Here is a 19014-nt window from a genome sequence, read left to right on the forward strand (position 1 = left end):
GTTCCTCTGGGTGAGGAACCAGGCAGTTCTGGATCTTTGTTCCTCTGGGTGAGGAGCCAGGCAGTTCTGGATCTTTGTTCCTCTGGGTGAGGAGCCAGGCAGTTCTGGATCTTTGTTCCTCTGGGTGAGGAGCCAGGCAGTTCTGGATCTTTGTTCCAGAGGCTTCTCTGAGACCCTGGACCCCCTCAGCCCCCCAGAGCAGCTCTGGGCTGAGCCCCAGCAGTGAAACCTCCACCATCTCCAGGGCTGGGTGTGTTTCCAGCAGTGTGGGATGGGTCTGAGGCTGTTTGCAATGTGGGTTGTTTATCAGGGCAGGGATGTGCAGTGTGTGTCTCCTCCTGCCTCCCTGGGCCAGGCTTGCAGAGCCAGGACCCCAAACCCCGGCAGAGCTCACCCAGGTCAGCCTGGCACAGCTGGACTCGGATTTACAGCCTGTAAATATCCCATTCTGTATTTCACCTCAGCCAAAACCAGCTCAGGATCAGTCTGGGATCGCACACAGGGCACATCCCAACTGGGGTCTTCATGGCTGAAACAAGAAATGCTTCTGTCTCATTTTCTGTGAGAGACAGACACAGGTTGGGATAATATTTCACTTTAAGACATTGCTGGTGGCGTGTCTCAAGTGTTTAAAATACTGAGCTTTCAGACTTCTGCACAACAAACAGCTGAATTTCGCTTCTGCAGTTCTAACAATCATATTTTACTCCCCGTTTTCCCATTTGAAGACTCATAAAATACCTTTTTATTCATTTAAATTTGAAATAAGGACAAATCAGCCTTTCATTTTTCTGGGCCACCAGCTCTGTGTGAATGCTGATGGACAGGCCCTGATAACTCCCCTCCCTTATCACCCCCATCACTCTTCTGGGCTCATCTCCTGCATCTTTCTGCCAGCACTCCCACCCCAGAGGATGATAAAGCCCCTCTGCTGAGCACCTGGCACTTCCCAGCTTTATCCTGCACAGCCCTGCCTTATCCAGCTGCAGTGCTCGTGTCCTTCCTCAAGGATTTTCAGAGATTTGTCTCAGCAGTGCTGAGCTCTCCTGCACAGATGATCCCAGACAGGAGATCCTGCCCCAAATCTGTGGGGATGGAGCTGAGGGAGGGGCAGAGCCCTGGGACACCCCTGCCAGAGCCCCTGTCCCTGCTCCCTGCCCTGGGAACCTTCCCAGGAAGGAATTCTCCCAAAAATCCACCCTGAGCTGTTCCCTCTGCTCCTGTCCCTGTCCCCAGATCCCAAATCCCCCCGGTGTCCCCTCCTGGCAGGGACTTGTGCAGAGCCACAAGGGCCCCCTGAGCCTCCTTTTCTCCAGGCTGAGCCCCCCCAGCTCCCTCAGGGATTCTCCAGCCCCTTCCCAGCTCCCTCAGGGATTCTCCAGCCCCTTCCCAGCTCCCTCAGGGATTCTCCAGCCCCTTCCCAGCTCCCTCAGGGATTCTCCAGCCCCTTCTCAGCTCCATTCCCTGGCCATGCTCCAGCCCCTCCATGTCCTTCTTGTCCTGAGTGGCCCAAAATTGATCCCAGAGCTGACCCCAGAGCTGACCCAAGCACTGGAGGGATTTTTTAAACCATGCCAGGGACAGAGGAACACCAGGCTGGAAAGAACCTTGGAGTGCCCCCATCCAAAGGCATTTTCCATCCCTGAAATTCCCACATCCAGAGGCATTTTCTATCCCTGAAATTCCCACATCCAAAGGCATTTTCCATCCCTGCAATTCCGACATCCAGAGGCATTTTCCATCCCTGAAATTCTCACATCCAAAGGCATTTTCCATCCCTGCAATTCCCACATCCAAAGGCATTTTCCATCCCTGAAATTCTCACATCCAAAGGCATTTTCCCATCCCTGAACCTCCCAGCATTTTCCAGGCATTTCCATCTGGCCAAAGCTCAGCTCAATCCCTCTCCTCCTCCTCCTCCTCCTCCTCCTCCTCTCGCTGATCTCTTCACCTTCCCTCCCGAATTTCCCATCCCAGCCCTCAGGATGATTGCATTTGCATAAGACCAAACCAACCCCTCCTCTCTGATGCATTTTCAGACAAGGTTTGGAGGTTCTGTCCTGCCAAGGTCGAGCTGGCCCAGCCCTGCAGGGCACAGCTGGCACAGCTGGGTGTTTGTGCTGCTGCCCCAGCTCAGAGAGGCTGCAGAGCTCCCCGGGGCTCTCTGCCCATCAGCTCAGCCCTTCATGGACTGTCAGCTCCCTCCTGCACACCCATAAATCCTCCACCAGCCTCAAGTGGAACAAAACACGAGATGTTATCCTGGGCCTGGCCCCAGCCTTCTGAGGCCCATTATCTCCCATCTTTTCTTCTAAAAGAACAGTTATTTGACAGCCCAGCCTTTCTCATCCTGTTTGTTTTTTATTTATTTTATTTTTGCCTTACTGCTTTGACCTTGAGGTAGTTCATTCCTTCCTCCTCTGTATATCTTAAGTGTTGCACCAAAAAAAATCCGATTTATTAAGGCTTTCCTTTAGTAAATGATTAACCTGAATAAAGTTAAATGAAATGTTTATTAACATCTCCCTGCATAATCCATTTAACAGAATTAGTCTTGCTTATTCAGACAACCTAAAGGGGTCTGTGCTTTTGTCTACACAGCATCAGCATTAAAGCTTATAATTATTTCTGGTTAATGCAGCCCTGGGTGCTAGGAAATGCTGGTTTGTGTGTTCCAGCATAGCACTTCTCCTAATCTCCTGTATTAATTAGAGATACTGATATAATATCACTTTGTTCCTTTCTATTCAGCACCAGGAGAGATGTCTGAATATAATCCTATCTGTGCTAAGGGTGTCTTAAATATTTCCACAAGAGCTGGCTGGTGTAAAACATTGGGATTAGGTGCAATAATCCCTGAATTGGAAGAAAGGAGAGCTTACAGAGGCACGTGGGTGCTGCTATGGCTGGGATTTCTCCTCCCCTGGCAGGGTTCAGGGTCCCTCCAGCCTCAGTTCCCAGCCCCTGGGGGGGTCCCAGGGATCCCATCCCATCCCATCAATCCCATCCCTTCCCATCCCATCCCATCCCATCCCATCCCATCCCATCCCATCCCATCCCATCCCATCCCATCCCATTGATCCCATCCCATCCCATCCCATCCCATCCCATCCCATCAATCCCATCCCATCAATCCCATCCCATCCCATCCCATCCCTGTATCCCATCCCATCCCATCCCTGTATCCCATCCCATCCCATCCCTGTATCCCATCCCATCCCATCCCTGTATCCCATCCCATCCCATCCCTGTATCCCATCCCATCCCATCCCATCCCATTATCCCATTGATCTCATCCCATCAATCCCATCCCATCCCATCCCATCCCATCAATCCCATCCCATCCCATCCCATCCCATCAATCCCATTGATCCCATCCCTGTATCCCATCCCATCCCATCCCATCCCATCCCATCCCATCCCATCCCATCCCATCCCATCAATCCCATCCCATCCCTGAGTGTCCCTCCTCACCCTCCTCTGCCTCTCAGGAAAATCTGATTTACCCAGCAGTAAATGATCACCCTCCGTGCCTGCTCTGGCATTTTCAGCTCCCTGTGTTCTTCTAAATCCCGGGCCATTTGATATTTCAGACATCAGGCTGTTCCTGGAGCTCCTTTTAATCTTTTCCTAGATGGAAATTCACTTTCTTTCCAAGCCATCGCTCCCAGGGCTCTGAGGTGAATTTGCAGCACCAGATCATAAAATCAGGGAATTATTTGGGTTGGAAAAGCCCTCCCAGACCATGGAGTAAGTCCAACCATTCCCAGCCCTGCCAGGGCCCCCCTGAGCCCTGAATCCCCCAGGGATGGGGAACCCCCCACGGATGGGGAATCCCTCAGGGATGGGGAACCCCCCAGGGATGGGGAATCCCCCAGGGATGGGGAACCCCCCACGGATGGGGAATCCCCCAGGGATGGGGAATACTCCAGGGATGGAGAATCCCCCAGGGATGGGGAATCCCCCAGGGATGGGAATCTCCCAGGGATGGGGAATACTCCAGGGATGGGGAATCCCCCAGGGATGGGGAATCCCCCAGGGATGGGGAATCTCCCAGGGATGGGGAATACTCCAGGGATGGGGAATCCCCCAGGGATGGGGAATCCCCCAGGGATGGGAATCTCCCAGGGATGGGGAACCCCCAGGGATGGGGAATCCCCCAGGGATGGGGAATCCCCCAGGGATGGGGAATCTCCCAGGGATGGGGAATCCCCCAGGGATGGGGAATCCTTCAGGGATGGGGAATCCCCCAGGGATGGCAGCAGAGCCAGGGCTGGGCAGCTTTTCCATGGGGAAATTCCTGGTGCCAGCCTGAGCTCCCCTGGCACAGCTCTCCTTCCCCTCTGCAGAACCAGCTCTGGGCAATGCTGGGCTGGCAAACGTGATCACAGACTCAAATAATTCCAGTTTTATTCAAAGCCCCATCACACATCCCTCCACCCTGCAGGAATATTAAGGCTGGGAGCTCGTGTGTGTGTGTGAAAAATGACATGGAGATATTTCAGTGGGGGGAAAAAAGGCAGCTGGTACTCTCAAACATTTAAACATTTTCATTTTTCCATACACTGAGGGCTTAGTCTGGCACAGAGAACCTTCCCAAAGTGCTTTGAAAATTCCCAAGTCCAAGAACAAGGTGCCCTTGCTTGGCCTTGCACAGCAAACGCTCAGGAGAGCAAGGACTGCTCAGCCCTCACCAAAATAATTACCCAGGGGAGATCAAGGACTGAGCAGAGCACGCTGAGAGTCTTTAAATTTTAAATGTGTGCTTATTTTTAAAGTTTGTATATCAGCACAAATCTAAGGAATTTTATTAATACCCAGCAGCAGCTTTTGCTTGGACAGCAAAGAGTTCAGGGAGCCACAGGAAAAGTTAATCAGAATTCTGAGAGGGAGAAGAAAGAAAGAAAAAGGAGAGTATTACTTTTTAAGGATTTTTAAGAGTCTAGCCCAGTATTTTAAGCTGTGTGTCATCCAGCAGGCCTCGTGTGACATCATAATTGAAAATTAAGCTTCTCCAGGTTTGCTGCTCCTTCAGGTTCCTTTCCCATCCAATTCTCCAGCTTAGGCAGCTTGGGGAGCTGTAACTCTTCTCTGTTATCTCCTCAAGTCAGAGCATTTTCCCCCCATTAACTCCCCTCCTGCCTTTGTGCAGAAACAATCCAGGTATGATTTAATAAGCCTTGGGAAGACAGAGCTGGTTCATATGCAGGAAATCAGATTTACATAATTTTCTGCTCGCTTTTATAGGCACCTTAGTTCAAATTATCTTTAAGTTGGGGAAACTCTTTTCGTAGCATAAAATGAAATAGCACCTGTGTTATGCTCCAGCCTCCTTGTAATAAATTAAAGGTTGATTTGCCATCCTGGCTGGGCTCAGAAAGTCCCTTTTTAATGAGGGGAGAGGAAGCGCCCTGGCCTGCAGTTAGTCACAGTCATCAGTCACTAAACCGAGCTTCAAACCAGAGTTTAATCTTGTTTTGTTTGGGGTTTATTGCCTGGAGCTCCCTGTGCAGGGGGAGCAGAGGATTTGGGGCTGTGGCACAGAATCAAATGTCACAGCTGGAGCTGGAGCTCAGGGCTGTGCACTGGAACCAAGGGAGCTCAGCACAGGTTTGGGATGAGCAACCCCAGGGTGAGTGTGTGCAGGGGATTTATTTATTGCAGAGCTCTGGGATCAGGGCACAAACCCAAACCTGACCCCACATGGGTTCCAGAGGGACAGCTGTTTATTCCCTTTTGTTATGGAGCTATAGAATAATTATTAAACCCACATTGTTCTGTTGTACACACTGATCTTATCCAAGCAGGGATTGCTGTGATTCCCATCAGCTCCCCAAACATCCTTTCTCATGGTTCTTGTCACCATTGCATCGCTTCTCATGGTTCTTGTCACCATTAAACAATAATATATTCAATTACCAAACAATTATCACATTTAACAACCACATTATTGATCACATGATGATCACACAGGTGCAGTTTCACATCATCCATTGCTGAGGTTCTTAGAGGCTCAGACTTCCCAAACCTGAGATTCCCCTCTAATGTACAACCCTCCCTTTTCATTTTTAATTCTTACAGAATTCACAGTTTCCCTCACATTGCTTCTTTCATCTTCCAACACCAATTTCATTTCTTAGCAATCCCACAGTTTGTCTGTAAAGGCAAATATCTTTTCCCATTCATCAACCAGTGGAATCCATCCCATTGTTTCTTTTCTCTCAGTTTTTCTCTCTGGTTTTATCCACCAGCAGCCCCACAGCTCGTTTGTAAAGATAAATCCAACATTCCCCTCCCAGGAGACAATTCCTGCCCAAATCCCATCCAAATCACCACTCACCCACCCCAAATCCATTCCCTCACCCAGGATCCTGCCAGGTCCCTCCTGCCCAGCTCCTCTTGCTCCCCAGCCCTGATTTTTTATTTCCCCTCTCTGCCCTTGGTGTGTTTCCCCAGAAAGGCTTTGTGGTGAACAAATAAATACAAATAAATACAATTTCCTCCAAATCAGCATTCCTGTCTTTAGCTGAGCAGAGCTGTCACACTCTGGCCTCTGAAGGAAGGTGAGCTGTTTTCCAGGAGAGCTGAATCCAGTCCCCTCCCAGTGATGGCTCTGCAGATCTGATCTCAGCTCCTCCAAAATGCATCAATTATTCAGCTGGCTCTGAGTGGAGCACTCTCGTTTTTAAGTGCTGGCCTGGAAAGCAGTTCCTGCTCTTGGGCTGTGTCACAGCTCTCAGAGGAATTCCTCTGCTGAAAAACCAGCTTCAGTTTCCTGCCAGATTTAAAAAGTTTAATAAGACAATAAGAGAATAAAGCCAGAGGTGACAGGGCTGGGTGCACCCAGAGCTCTCCTGGACTCACAGAACTCTTCAGAAATGCATCAGCCTGTTGTTTATCCATGGCCCTGCAGCATTATCCAAAATCCTCCCCCAAACTCTAAATCAGCTTTTTTGTGGCTCCATCCTGTCACCCCCTCCCTGATCAATAAATCCTTCCCTGGAGTTCTGGTTGTCTTCACCCAGATGGGATAATCCAGGAATTTCCTGATTTTCTTTTTACCATTCTCTGAGTTAATTACAGGAACAAAAGATTCTTACATCACCATGTTATAGTCTTAAAAAATATATGTTTATCACATGACGGTTTCTAAGTGTTGTTAATAATTGGACTAAAAGAAACTTTATTTATACAGCAAAGTTTTCCAACATTACACATCCAGCATTTGTTTGAGTATTTGCAAAAGCCAATAATATAATACAATACACTATAAAATAATGTGTGCTGGTGGCAGAGCTGAGAATAATGAATGGGAATAAGAAAAATACATTTATCACATGACTGTTTCTAAGTTTTGTTAATAACTGGACTAAAAGAAACTCTATTCGTACAGCAGGTTTTCCAGTATTACACATCCAGCATCCATTTCAGTATTTGCAAAAAGCCAATGATTTATTATATTATGTTATATTATATTATATTATATTACATTATATTATATTTACTTGTAACAGAGCTGAGAATGATGACTAGGAATAAGAAAAATATATTTATGACATGACTATTTCTAACTTTTGCTAATAGCAAGCTAAAAGAAACTATTTATACAGCAAAGTTTTCCAACATTACACATCCAGCATCCATTTCAATATTTGGAAAAGCCAATAATACAACACAGTACCATATAAAATAATGTGTGCTGGTGGCAGAGCTGGGAATGGTGATGGGAATAACAAAAATACATTTATCACATGACTGTTTCTAAATGTTTTTAATAACTGGACTAAAAGAAACTCCAGCAGGTTTTCCAGTATTACACATACACTATCCACTTGAATATTTGCAAAAAGCCAGTGATATATAATATAATATAATATAATATAATATAATATAATATAATATAATATAATAATATATAATAATATATAATAATATATAATATAATAATATAGAATATAATAATATAGAATATAATAATATGTAATATAATATAATATAATATAATAATATATAATAATATATACTTGTAACAGAACTGAGAATGATGACTGGGAATAAGAAAAATATATTTATGACATGACTATTTCTAACTTTTGTTAATAGCAGAGCTAAAAGAAACTTTATTCATATAGCACAGTTTTCCAACATTACACATCCAGCATCCATTTGAATATTTGCACAAGCCAATAATACAACCCAATCCCATGTAAAATAGTGTGTGCTGGTGGCAGAGCTGGGAATGGTGATGGGAATAAGAAAAATACATTTATCACATGACTGTTTCTAAGCGTTGTTAATAACAGAACTGAAAGAAACTCCATTCATACAGCAGATTTTCCAGTATTACACATCCAGCATCCATTTGAATATTTGCAAAAGCCATAGTACAGCCCAATCCCATGTAAAATAGAGTGTGCTGGTGGGAATGCTGGGATGCTGGAACGCTGGGATGCTGGGATGCTGGGATGCTGGGATGCTGGGATGCTGGGATGCTGGAATACTGGGATGCTGGGATACTGGGATGCTGGAATACTGGGATGCTGGAATACTGGAATACTGGGATGTTGGGATGCTGGGATACTGGAATACTGGAATACTGGAATGTTGGGATGCTGGGATGCTGGGATGCTGGAATACTGGGATGCTGGGATACTGGGATGCTGGAACACTGGGATGCTGGAATACTGGAATACTGGAATGTTGGGATGCTGGGATGCTGGGATGCTGGAACACTGGGATGCTGGGATGCTGGGATGCTGGAATACTGGAATGCTGGGATGCTGAAATGCTGGAATACTGGAATACTGGAATACTGGAATACTGGGATGTTGGGATGCTGGGATGCTGGGATGTTGGGATGTTGGGATGCTGGGATGCTGGAATACTGGGATGCTGGGATGCTGGGATGCTGGAATGCTTGGATACTGGAATACTGGAATGTTGGGATGCTGGAACACTGGGATGCTGGGACGCTGGGACGCTGGGATGTTGGGATGCTGGGACGCTGGGATGCTGGGATGCTGGAACGCTGGAATACTGGAATGCTGGAACACTGTGCCCTGTAGTGACCCTGTGCTCGCCTTGCAGCCCCCAGCACAGCCCAGTACGGCATCACCGGGCACGCCGAGGAGCTCTTCTCCTGCTGGTCCCTGGTGCTGACGCTCTCCTCGCTCAGCAGCATCTTCTACCTGAGGAACATCCTCCTGCACGACGTGTGAGCCCCACCCCAGGCTGCTCTGGGTTCTCCGAGTGCTCATGGCTGGATCCACCCTGGCAGAGTTTGGTAACGGCGGCGTGGGATGTGGTCAGTGCTCACCTGGGGATGATCGCCTTCTGTAGAATTGCTCATTGTGTAAATACTTTAATTCAACTCCTCTTTTTTGGGTTTGTTTTTTTTTTTTTTTTATTAGCTGCATTACCTTGTGGAGCAGTACACATTGTCCTTTTCTAAGACGTGAGAACTCTGAAATTACTTTTAGAGGATATTAATTGTGATTTCATGTTTGTAATCGACAAGTTTTCAGAAGCATTCAGTCATGGTCTGCTGAGTCGCAGACTGTAGTTTACAAAAAAAAAAAAAGGATATTGCAGTAAAAATGTGCTTCTTTAAGGCTGCAATACAAACATTCAGTTCCCTTCTCAACTAGCATCCTATCCAAACTTACACAAAAAAAAATCATTCTTTTTTGAGTAAAAAAAAAAAAAAATCAAATAATATTGCCTTCAAAATATTTCTTCAAAATATTACACATATCTAGATTTTCTTCTAGCATGATATTCAGGTTTCAAGAATGAGCCTTGTACTATAACTGCACTGTGCAGTACTGCTTTTGTTCTCTTCCCTCCCTCCTGCCAAGTCAGCATGGTTGTGCCTTCATGAAACACGACTTTCCTCTTCCTCTCCAGCCTGGAATGTGTTTTGGGAAATGCTGAGGCATCCTTTGGAGCACGGGGGGGACAGCAAAGGCTCCTCTGCCACCTGCAGGGCTGGCACCAGCTCCTCTCTGTCCCTCCCTCCCCACCACTGACCAGCAGGTGACCTCTGTAAAATCCACATTTCCCCAAAAATCAGAGCTCCAATTGTTGTGTGGCACCTCCTGAGCCTTCCCTAAAGCCAAATTCCCACCTGGCTGCGAAGGTCAGCGCCGTCCCTTTTGTGTGGATTGGGATTTTCCTCGCACTCCATTTCGTGCTGGTTTGGGTGATTTAGCAGTGATAAAGGATGCTTTGAACCGTGAGGCACCTGCAAATCCCTGCAGCATCGAGCAGAATTTAATCCCCACAGATCCTGTGGCAGCCAGGGCTCCTGCTCAGGGCACCAGGCTGTCCCTGGGAGAGTCACCAGGACAGGGTTTGGGGACCTGGGCAGGCAGGATTGGGGAAATCACCTGGACAGGCAGGATTTGGGAAAATCACCTGGACAGGCAGGATTTGGGGACCTGAACAGGCAGGATTTGGGGACCTGAACAGGCAGGATTGGAGGAAATCACCTGGACAGGCAGGATTTGGGGACCTGGACAGGCAGGGTTTGGGGAAAATCACCTGGACAGGCAGGATTGGGGAAAAATCACATGGACAGGCAGGATTGGGGAAAATCACCTGGACAGGATTTGGGGACCTGGACAGGCAGGATTTGGGGGAAATCACCTGGACAGGCAGGATTTGGGGACCTGGACAGGATTTGGGGACCTGGACAGGCAGGATTTGGGACCTGGACAGGCAGGATTTGGGGAAATCACCTGGACAGGCAGGATTGGGGGGACCTGGACAGGCAGGATTTGGGGAAATCACCTGGACAGGAAGGATTTGGGGGCCTGCTGGCCCTGGGAGCTCCTGACTTGCCCACCAACAACTGAACAACTGACAGCAGGAATAACAAAATTGTTATCACACAATGCCAGGCTGGGCTGGGCTGGGCTGGGAGGGACCCCAAAGCCTGTCCCATTCCAGGGACAGGGACAGGGACAGGGACAGGGACATTTCCACCATTCCCACCATCCCAGCCTGGGGTGGGACAGCTCCACTCTCACTGTGATCACCCCCAGGTTCCATCTGAGCTCCTGCAGGTGACACAAATTTCCCATTTCCCCATTTTTCCTCCTGACATGGGGCGAGCAGCACCAGGTGAGCACTGGGAGCACTCAGCAGTCCCCAAATCCCATTTCTGCAGCCAGGAGGAGCCTGGGCTGGCTGGGCTCAGCCTGAAGGGTGCCAGGCCAGCAGGTGCAGTGCCCTGCAGCAGAGATGCTCACCCCAGCAGTGGCAGTGAACCCTCCTGGGTCACTGTGTGTGACTGCATCACTGCCCTCACCATTCCCAGCCCTGTGCCAAGCTGTTGCTGTTCTCACAAATGTCCTCAGGCGGTTTTTAAAACCTGGAATAACATGAAGGAACCCATTCTGCAAGGAGAGGGTCCAAGCTGGACTCCAATGCTATCCTGATCTCTCTTGTATTGCAGCTTTAAAGTGCTCTGTTTTAGAATCCGTTCACTAGAAGCAGTGGTGCTGCAGGAAGTCTTGTGTCAGTGCGGTTTTTTGAAGGGAAAAATGAGGATGTGGAGACCCCACCCACGTGTGTGAAACCGGGAGAGGGTTCTGTGCTGTGGCTGGATCCAATCCTGCATTCCAAGGATGCACTGCATTCCAGTGATTCCTGAAATTCGGGACCTTTCCAGCAACAGAATAGAACGGACAGCAGCTTTATTAAATATGGAAACAGCAAAAAAAATGCACAGCGAAGTGTGGGATGTTTGCATTGCACCAGGGACAGGCACTGGGTGGCAGGGACGAGATGTCCTGTCCCACGCTGGATTTTTGGGGAGCTCATCCTCCTTGTCAAACCCAGGAAGAAAATCCCAACCCCAGAGCTGGGGCTGTGTCTGGGTGCCAGGGGGGTCTCTGTGGGGCAGGACAGGGCTGGGGGGGTGTGAGGGGCTCTGCAGCCTGGATATGGGGTTTGGGCTTTGGGGTTTGGGCTTTGGGGTTTGGGCTTTGGGCTTTGGGCTTTGGGGTTGGGCAGGACTGGAGCTGCAGCAGGTGGGGACAGATGGGGACAGATGGGGACAGATGGGACAGATGGGGACAGATGGGGACAGATGGGGACACCTGGCTCTGGCTGAGCTCCAGCCCTGTCCCTCCTGGGCACTCTGGGTTTGCTCTGAGCCTCCTCGGAGCCCTGTCCCACCCTGCTCCTGCCCCACCCTGCTCCTGTCCCACTCTGTTCCTGTCCCACCCTGCTCCCACCCCACCCCACTGATGCCAACATGGAAACAAAAGTTCAGCTGGGACATACTGGGACATACTGGGACATGCTGGGACATACTGGGACACTGCTGGGACATGCTGGGACACTGCTGGGACACTGCTGGGACACTGCTGGGACACTGCTGGGACACTGCTGGGATATACTGGGACATGCTGGGACATGCTGGGACATACTGGGACATGCTGGGACATGCTGGGACATACTGGGACACTGCTGGGACATGCTGGGACACTGCTGGGACATACTGGGACATACTGGGACATACTGGGACACTGCTGGGACATGCTGGGACATGCTGGGACACTGCTGGGACACTGCTGGGACATTCTGGGACATGCTGGGACATGCTGGGACATACTGGGATGTGCTGGGACACTGCTGGGACATGCTGGGACATGCTGGGACATGCTGGGATGTGCTGGGACACTGCTGGGACACTGCTGGGACACTGCTGGGACACTGCTGGGATATACTGGGACATGCTGGGACATGCTGGGACATACTGGGACATGCTGGGACATGCTGGGACATACTGGGACACTGCTGGGACATGCTGGGACACTGCTGGGACATACTGGGACATACTGGGACATACTGGGACACTGCTGGGACATGCTGGGACATGCTGGGACACTGCTGGGACACTGCTGGGACATTCTGGGACATGCTGGGACATGCTGGGACATACTGGGACACACTGGGACATACTGGGACACTGCTGGGACATACTGGGACATTCTGGGACATGCTGGGACATACTGGGACACTGCTGGGACACGCTGGGACATACTGGGACATACTGGGACATTCTGGGACATACTGGGACATACTGGGACACTGCTGGTACATACTGGGACATACTGGGACCTTCTGGGACATGCTGGGACACTGCTGGGACATACTGGGACATACTGGGACCTTCTGGGACATACTGGGACATGCTGGGACATACTGGGACACACTGGGACGTGCTGCTGGCAGGGTGCTGTCCCACAGCTCAGAACAAACGCAGTTTCCCCTCAGAACAAACACAAGTTTCCCAGGGTTTGTAGCTTGGCAGGATCCTCCAGAGCCAGCCAGCTCCTTTTAAACTTTTCAATAGTTTTTTTTTTTTAGAGTCGATGCTGTTTTTGAGAGCCAGCAGTGTTAACCCCACCCCAGTGACAGCTGCTCTTTTTGCACATTTTCTGAGTGTTCAAAACAGACAATGGCAAATGTTGTGCTGCCAGAACCTCCCCGAGCCCACAGGACTGTGCCATGAGGAATGTGTGTACCAAAATCTGTATTTACCTGGACAAATATGCCTTAAAGACTAAATATGCATTTACTTCTAGGGCTGGATGTGCCTCGTGCCCAGTCTGGAGGTAAATAATCCATAAATGATCCATAAATGATCCATAAATAATCCATAAATGATCTATAAATAATCCATAAATAATCCATATTTCACAGCTGCCATGGAGGGGGGTGTTTCTTTGGAGGGAAAAACTGAAAAAAAGGGGAAAAGCATTTATTTTAAAAGATTCTTCAATAATTCTGGAATCCTTGCATGAGCTGCCGTGTGTGAGGAGCAGCAGGGAGAGGATGAGGATGGCACCCCTGGCAGTGTGGGGTTGCTGTGGGGCCACCAAAAGCTGCCAGCTCCTCTTCCCTGTGCCCACAGCCCCAAACCCCCCAAGCAGGGACAGAGGGGGGCTCTGGGTGCTCCCCAGGGCTGTGGGACTGGGGTCACCTCCCCACACCCTCTGCCACCTGCAGCTGCCAGCAGGAGCCTGGCAAGGGAGGAAATATTGACAAAAAAAAAAAATTAAAGAAAAAATTTACAAATTGGAATTTTAAAAATGGGAATGAAAAATCCTCCCTTCAGCCTTAGTGCTGGGAGCAGAGGAGTCAGAGGTGGAGGGGAGGGAGGGGCTGGGTTTGGAGGGGATGGGGCAGGGCAGGGATGCTGGGCTGCACTGGGGTTGGGCTCAGCCCTGTCTGTGTTCCTTCCCCGAGCCCCAGGGCAGCGCAGGGATTTATTCTGCAGGCAGGAAAGTCCATAATCCACCTGGAAACAGCAGGGCCAGGCAGGGCACCGAGCTCTGGGGCTGCTGGGGAAGGGATCTCAGCAAATCCTGCTCTGAGCTCTGTGTGAGCAAGGGCTTTGCTGGGGCACCTTCAGCTGTTTGCTCCAGCTCCTGATGCCTAATTCATGAACAGCTCCAAGGTTCCTTTTTATTAGAAAATTCTCAGGTGAAAAATGCAGGGATCAGCAGGTTTGGCACCTCTCACGAGCTGGGTTTTCAGTCTCTGCTGTTTGAGGGCACTGGGGGCTGGCAGGATGGAAATCTGGAAATCTGCCCTGTGGGACGAGGCAGGAGCAGCTCCCACCCACCCTGGCTGCTCTGCCCTGCCCTGGGACGAGCTGGGACAGGCTCAGGGGTGCTCATCTGTCCCCAGAGTCACCCAGGGTGTGCTCAGATTTGTTCCCCAGGAGATGGGAGGGGTGTGACAGGCACCTGTGCCACAGGGACCTCTGAGCCTCCCAGGAACAGCCCAGCCCCAAGTGACCCCAGGGTCCCCAGGGAGGGGACAGCAGAGCCACCCAGGAGCACCTGAATGTCCCTGAGCAGCAGGGAGGGGACAGCAGAGCCACCCAGGAGCACCTGAATGTCCCCTGAGCAGCAGGGAGGGGACAGCAGAGCCACCCAGGAGCGCCAGGAATGTCCCTGAGCAGCAGGGAGGGGACAGCAGAGCCACCCAGGAGCACCTGAATGTCCCCTGAGCAGCAGGGAGGGGACAGCAGAGCCACCCAGGAGCGCCAGGAATGTCCCTGAGCAGCAGGGAGGGGACAGCAGAGCCACCCAGGAGCACCTGAATGTCCCCTGAGCAGCAGGGAGGGGACAGCAGAGCCACCCAGGAGCGCCAGGAATGTCCCTGAGCAGCAGGGAGGGGACAGCAGAGCCCAGCTCTTGGTCCCCATCTCTTCTTCCCCTTCTCTTGGTCCTCTCCTCTCCATTCCTATCTCTGGGTCCCTATTCCTGGATCCCCTTCTCTTGGTCCCCTTCTTTCCCCAGCCATGGGGAGAGGGGACAGGAGCAGGAACAGGAGCAGGGACAGGGACAGGAGCAGGAATGGGATCAAGGACAAGGACAGGGAACAGGAGCAGGAACAGGATCAAAAACACGATCAGCAGGAGGAGCAGGAGCAGGAATGGGATCAGGAACAGGAGCAGGGACAGGAGCAGGAGCAGGAACAGGATCAAGAACAGGATCAGCAGGAGGAGCAGGAGCAGGAATGGGATCAGGAGCAGGGACAGGGACAGGGACAGGATCAGGAATGGGATCAGGAACAGGAGCAGGAGCAGAATCAGGATCAGGGACAAGGACAGGGCCAGGATCAAGAACAGGATCAGCAGGAGGAGCAGGAGCAGGAATGGGATCAGGAACAGGAGCAGGAGCAGGATCAGCAGGATCAGGAATGAGATCAGGAGCAGGAATGAGATCAGGAGCAGGAAGAGGAGAAGGAGCAGGAACAAGGACAGGGAACAGGAGCAGGAACAGGAATGAGATCAGGAACAGGAGCAGGAGCAGGAGCAGGAGCAGGAGCAGGATCAGCAGGAACAGGATCAGCAGGAGGAGGCTGCAGGCCAGGCTGAGCTCCCCCCCATTCCCTTCAGAGCCATCAGACAATGACAGAGTCACTGCTGGGGCACAGAGCTGAGCTCTCAGCATCTCCTCTGGCTCCCAGTGCAGGCTGCTCAGCCCCAGCAGCCCTGGGATGTCCCCCAGGCTCTGGCCAGCTCCCCTGTCCCTGTGCTGCCCTTTGCAGTGCCAATGTCCCCTGAGCCCTGGGATGTCCCTCCAGCTCCCCTGTCCCTGTGCTGTCCCTTGCAGTGCCAATGTCCCCTGAGCCCTGCCAGCCTCTCCCTTCTGTTTGGAGCCCCCTGAGCTCCTGTCTCTGCTCTGTGCCTTAAGCACCTCTCTGCCAAGGGCACGCTGGCAGGGGCTGCATTTAAGGAATTAATTTCCTGAGTTAATGAGGCTCTCTGTGCTCGGGAAGCAGCGCAGTGGAGAGGCTCTGAGGAGCTGCTGGCATTTCCCCGCAGAGATTGCAGAGCACACACTTCACTCCTCGGGAAGCACAGCTGAGGGCTTTGACCTTCGGTGTGAATGGGGAAGGAGCACTCCAGTAAAGGTTAATGAGCACCAGGGGGTTTGGCACGGGAACTTTCTGAGATGGGAACCGGCACGGGCAGGGCTCTGGGCAGGGCTGCAGCAGGGACAGCCCCTGGGCCACCAGGACAAACCCCAGGGCCACCAGGACAACCCCCAGGGCCACCAGGACAAGCCCCAGGGCCACCAGGACAAACCCCAGGGCCACCAGGACAAGGTCCCCTGAGCCACCAGGACAAGCCCCAGGGCCACCAGGGCAAACCCCCCTGACCACCAGGACAAGCCCCTGGGCCACCAGGACAGGGTCCCCTGAACCACCAGGACAAGGTCCCATGGCCACCAGGACAAGCTCCAATGGCCACCAGGACAAACCCCCCTGACCACCAGGACAAGTTCCCCTGGCTACCAGGAGCTGTTCTCCTGGCCACCAGGACAAGCCCCAGGGCCACCAGAAGCTGTTCCCCTAAGCCACCAGGACAAGACCCCCTGGGTTACCAGGAGCTGCTCCCCTTGGCCACCAGGACAAGCCCCAGGGCCACCAGGAGCTGTCCCCAGGAGCTGTCCCCAGGTCCAGGAGAGGATTTCCAGCAGGGCTCCACTGCTTTGCTCTCAGCTGGGATCCCCATGGATCTCGCTCACCGCGTGTGCTCCTTTTCCTGAACTCTGATCCTGAATTAAATTCCTCTCCCTGCTCCCTCAGCCAGCTGGGAGGTGCAGAGGAATTCCTCTGCCACGTGGGGAATGGCCAGGATTGCTGCCAGGCTCTTCCCTCAGCCCCTTCCACCAGGATCTTCAGAAGGGTTGGCAAAAAACAACCCAGCTTTTCCCCATCCCAAAACTCTGTTTCTAATCCTCTCCCACCCAAAATCATGGCACTGTTGCTGTAAATGACAAATCAGTAAATACTGGGGGACACCTCAAAAGGATGTCAAGAATTGGGGCTGCTCTAATTCAGTAATCACTTTGTTGTTCATTACTTCTGTCATCAAAGGCACTTTACCTGAGCTTAATGCTCACCCCTCTGGAAAAACCTGGCAGTTCTGACAAGTGCTTTAATATTCCAATAGATTACAAATATTTTGGAAAAGAATTCTTTCCACAGGCTGGGGAAAAAAGCAGAAGCAAACCACAGCCCACCAAAGCAGGTGCTGCTGAGTGACTTTATCACAGAATGATTTGGGGGTTTGGGCTGGAAGGGACCTTGGGGACCCCCCAGGGGTGGTGGGCAGTGCCTTTGGAGGGGTCAATGAGAATAAAGAACATTCAGGATTAAAAACCCCACAGCATGGATTCATTTGTATTTATAAATGCCAAGAGGCAGCACTGAAAACAAAAGGCAGATCTGGGTGTGATTCTCCCCTGAGCACCCAAACTGTTGGAATTCATTCATTAAACAGCTCCAGCTCAGGTTCCAGGGGTCACAGCCAGTGCAGGGAACGTGCAGGGCTGGGCCAGGAGCTGCCTGGGCAGCTGGGCATGGGGACACCATGGGGACACCAAAGCCCCCAAACCCCTCAGCACCTTCTGCAACTCCAAGGCAAAGAGCGACTTGCACCAAAAATGGAAATGCTGGGATCCAGCTCAGCTCCTGCCCTTCCTCTTTTGCACCAGGGCATCTTCCTGCTTTTACCCTGGATGGGATAAATCCTGGGAATAGCAGGAAAAATCCTGCTGTAGGGCACATCCCAGAGTCCCTGACAAACCCATCCCAGAGTCCCTGACAAACCCATCCCAGAGTCCCTGACAATCCCATCCCTGACAATCCCATCCCTGACAAACCCATCCCTGACAATCCCATCCCTGACAAACCCATCCCAGAGCCCCGAGAAACCATCCCAGAGTCCATCCCTGACAAACCCATCCCAGTCCCTGACAAACCCATCCCTGAGTCCTGACAAACCCATCCCAGATCCCTGACAAACCCATCCCAGTCCCTGACAATCCTATCCCTGACAATCCCATCCCTGCTCCCTGACAATCCCATCCCTGACAATCCCATCCCTGACAATCCCATCCCATCCCAGGGCAGGGCAGACTCTCTGGGCCCAGCACCCCCTCCCAGGCAATTAGAGATGCAGATGCACTTAGCAAAGTGTTCCTGCAGATGTTCTTAATTAAAGCAGCCCACCCCGAAGCCATCACCCCCCAAACGCCTTCCTGCTCTCAGATGTTCCCAATCACTGCTGCAGGATCCTGCAGGAATATTATTTTTGCAGCAGTAAACCATTTGCTAAATAAGCCACCTGTTAAATAAACACTCCCACTCTCCAAATATTGTTATTTTGTTTTCCAGCCTATGCACAATCTGGATTTATTTTAGATGAAAAAGGATAATCACTAAAGCAAAAAAAAAATAAAAAAACCCAAAAAACAGTATTTTGACTATTTGCAACTATCCATCTTGTGAGCACATCTGCTCCTTTGCAAGCTGGCAGAGCTCTCACACTCAAAGAGATTCAGAGCTCCTTACTGAGCTGGCAGCTAATGAATTTCCATCAGCAGGCCTTGCACCCCTCCCTTCTTTGTCACTTCCTCAAGCCTGAATTGCTCCTTCTCCCCTTCTCCCTTTTCTGAGCCGCATCAAACCCCTCCA

General features: G+C 51.0%; 1 protein-coding gene and 1 long non-coding RNA gene across 3 annotated transcripts in view; one reads left to right on the forward strand and one right to left on the reverse strand.

Moving 5' to 3' along the window:
* NEGR1 (neuronal growth regulator 1) overlaps positions 1–9370 on the forward strand; it is a 193220-nt gene extending 183850 nt beyond the window's left edge. For both annotated transcript variants that reach the window (XM_033067391.2, XM_033067392.2), the window contains one exon: positions 9088–9370. In XM_033067391.2, the coding sequence (XP_032923282.1) occupies positions 9088–9218 (131 nt within the window). In that variant the 3' untranslated portion in view covers positions 9219–9370. The remainder of the gene's footprint in view (positions 1–9087) is intronic.
* Positions 9371–9840: 470 nt separating this feature from the next.
* LOC117000051 lies at positions 9841–11924 on the reverse strand. The gene is made up of 2 exons (XR_004418689.2): positions 10712–11924; positions 9841–10670 (listed from the first exon to the last, which is right to left on the reverse strand). It is a non-coding gene; the product is annotated as an uncharacterized LOC117000051 (long non-coding RNA).
* Between the last annotated feature and the right edge of the window lie 7090 nt (positions 11925–19014).

This window comes from Catharus ustulatus, chromosome 9 (assembly GCF_009819885.2).
Source record: "Catharus ustulatus isolate bCatUst1 chromosome 9, bCatUst1.pri.v2, whole genome shotgun sequence".
NCBI lineage: Eukaryota > Metazoa > Chordata > Aves > Passeriformes > Turdidae > Catharus > Catharus ustulatus.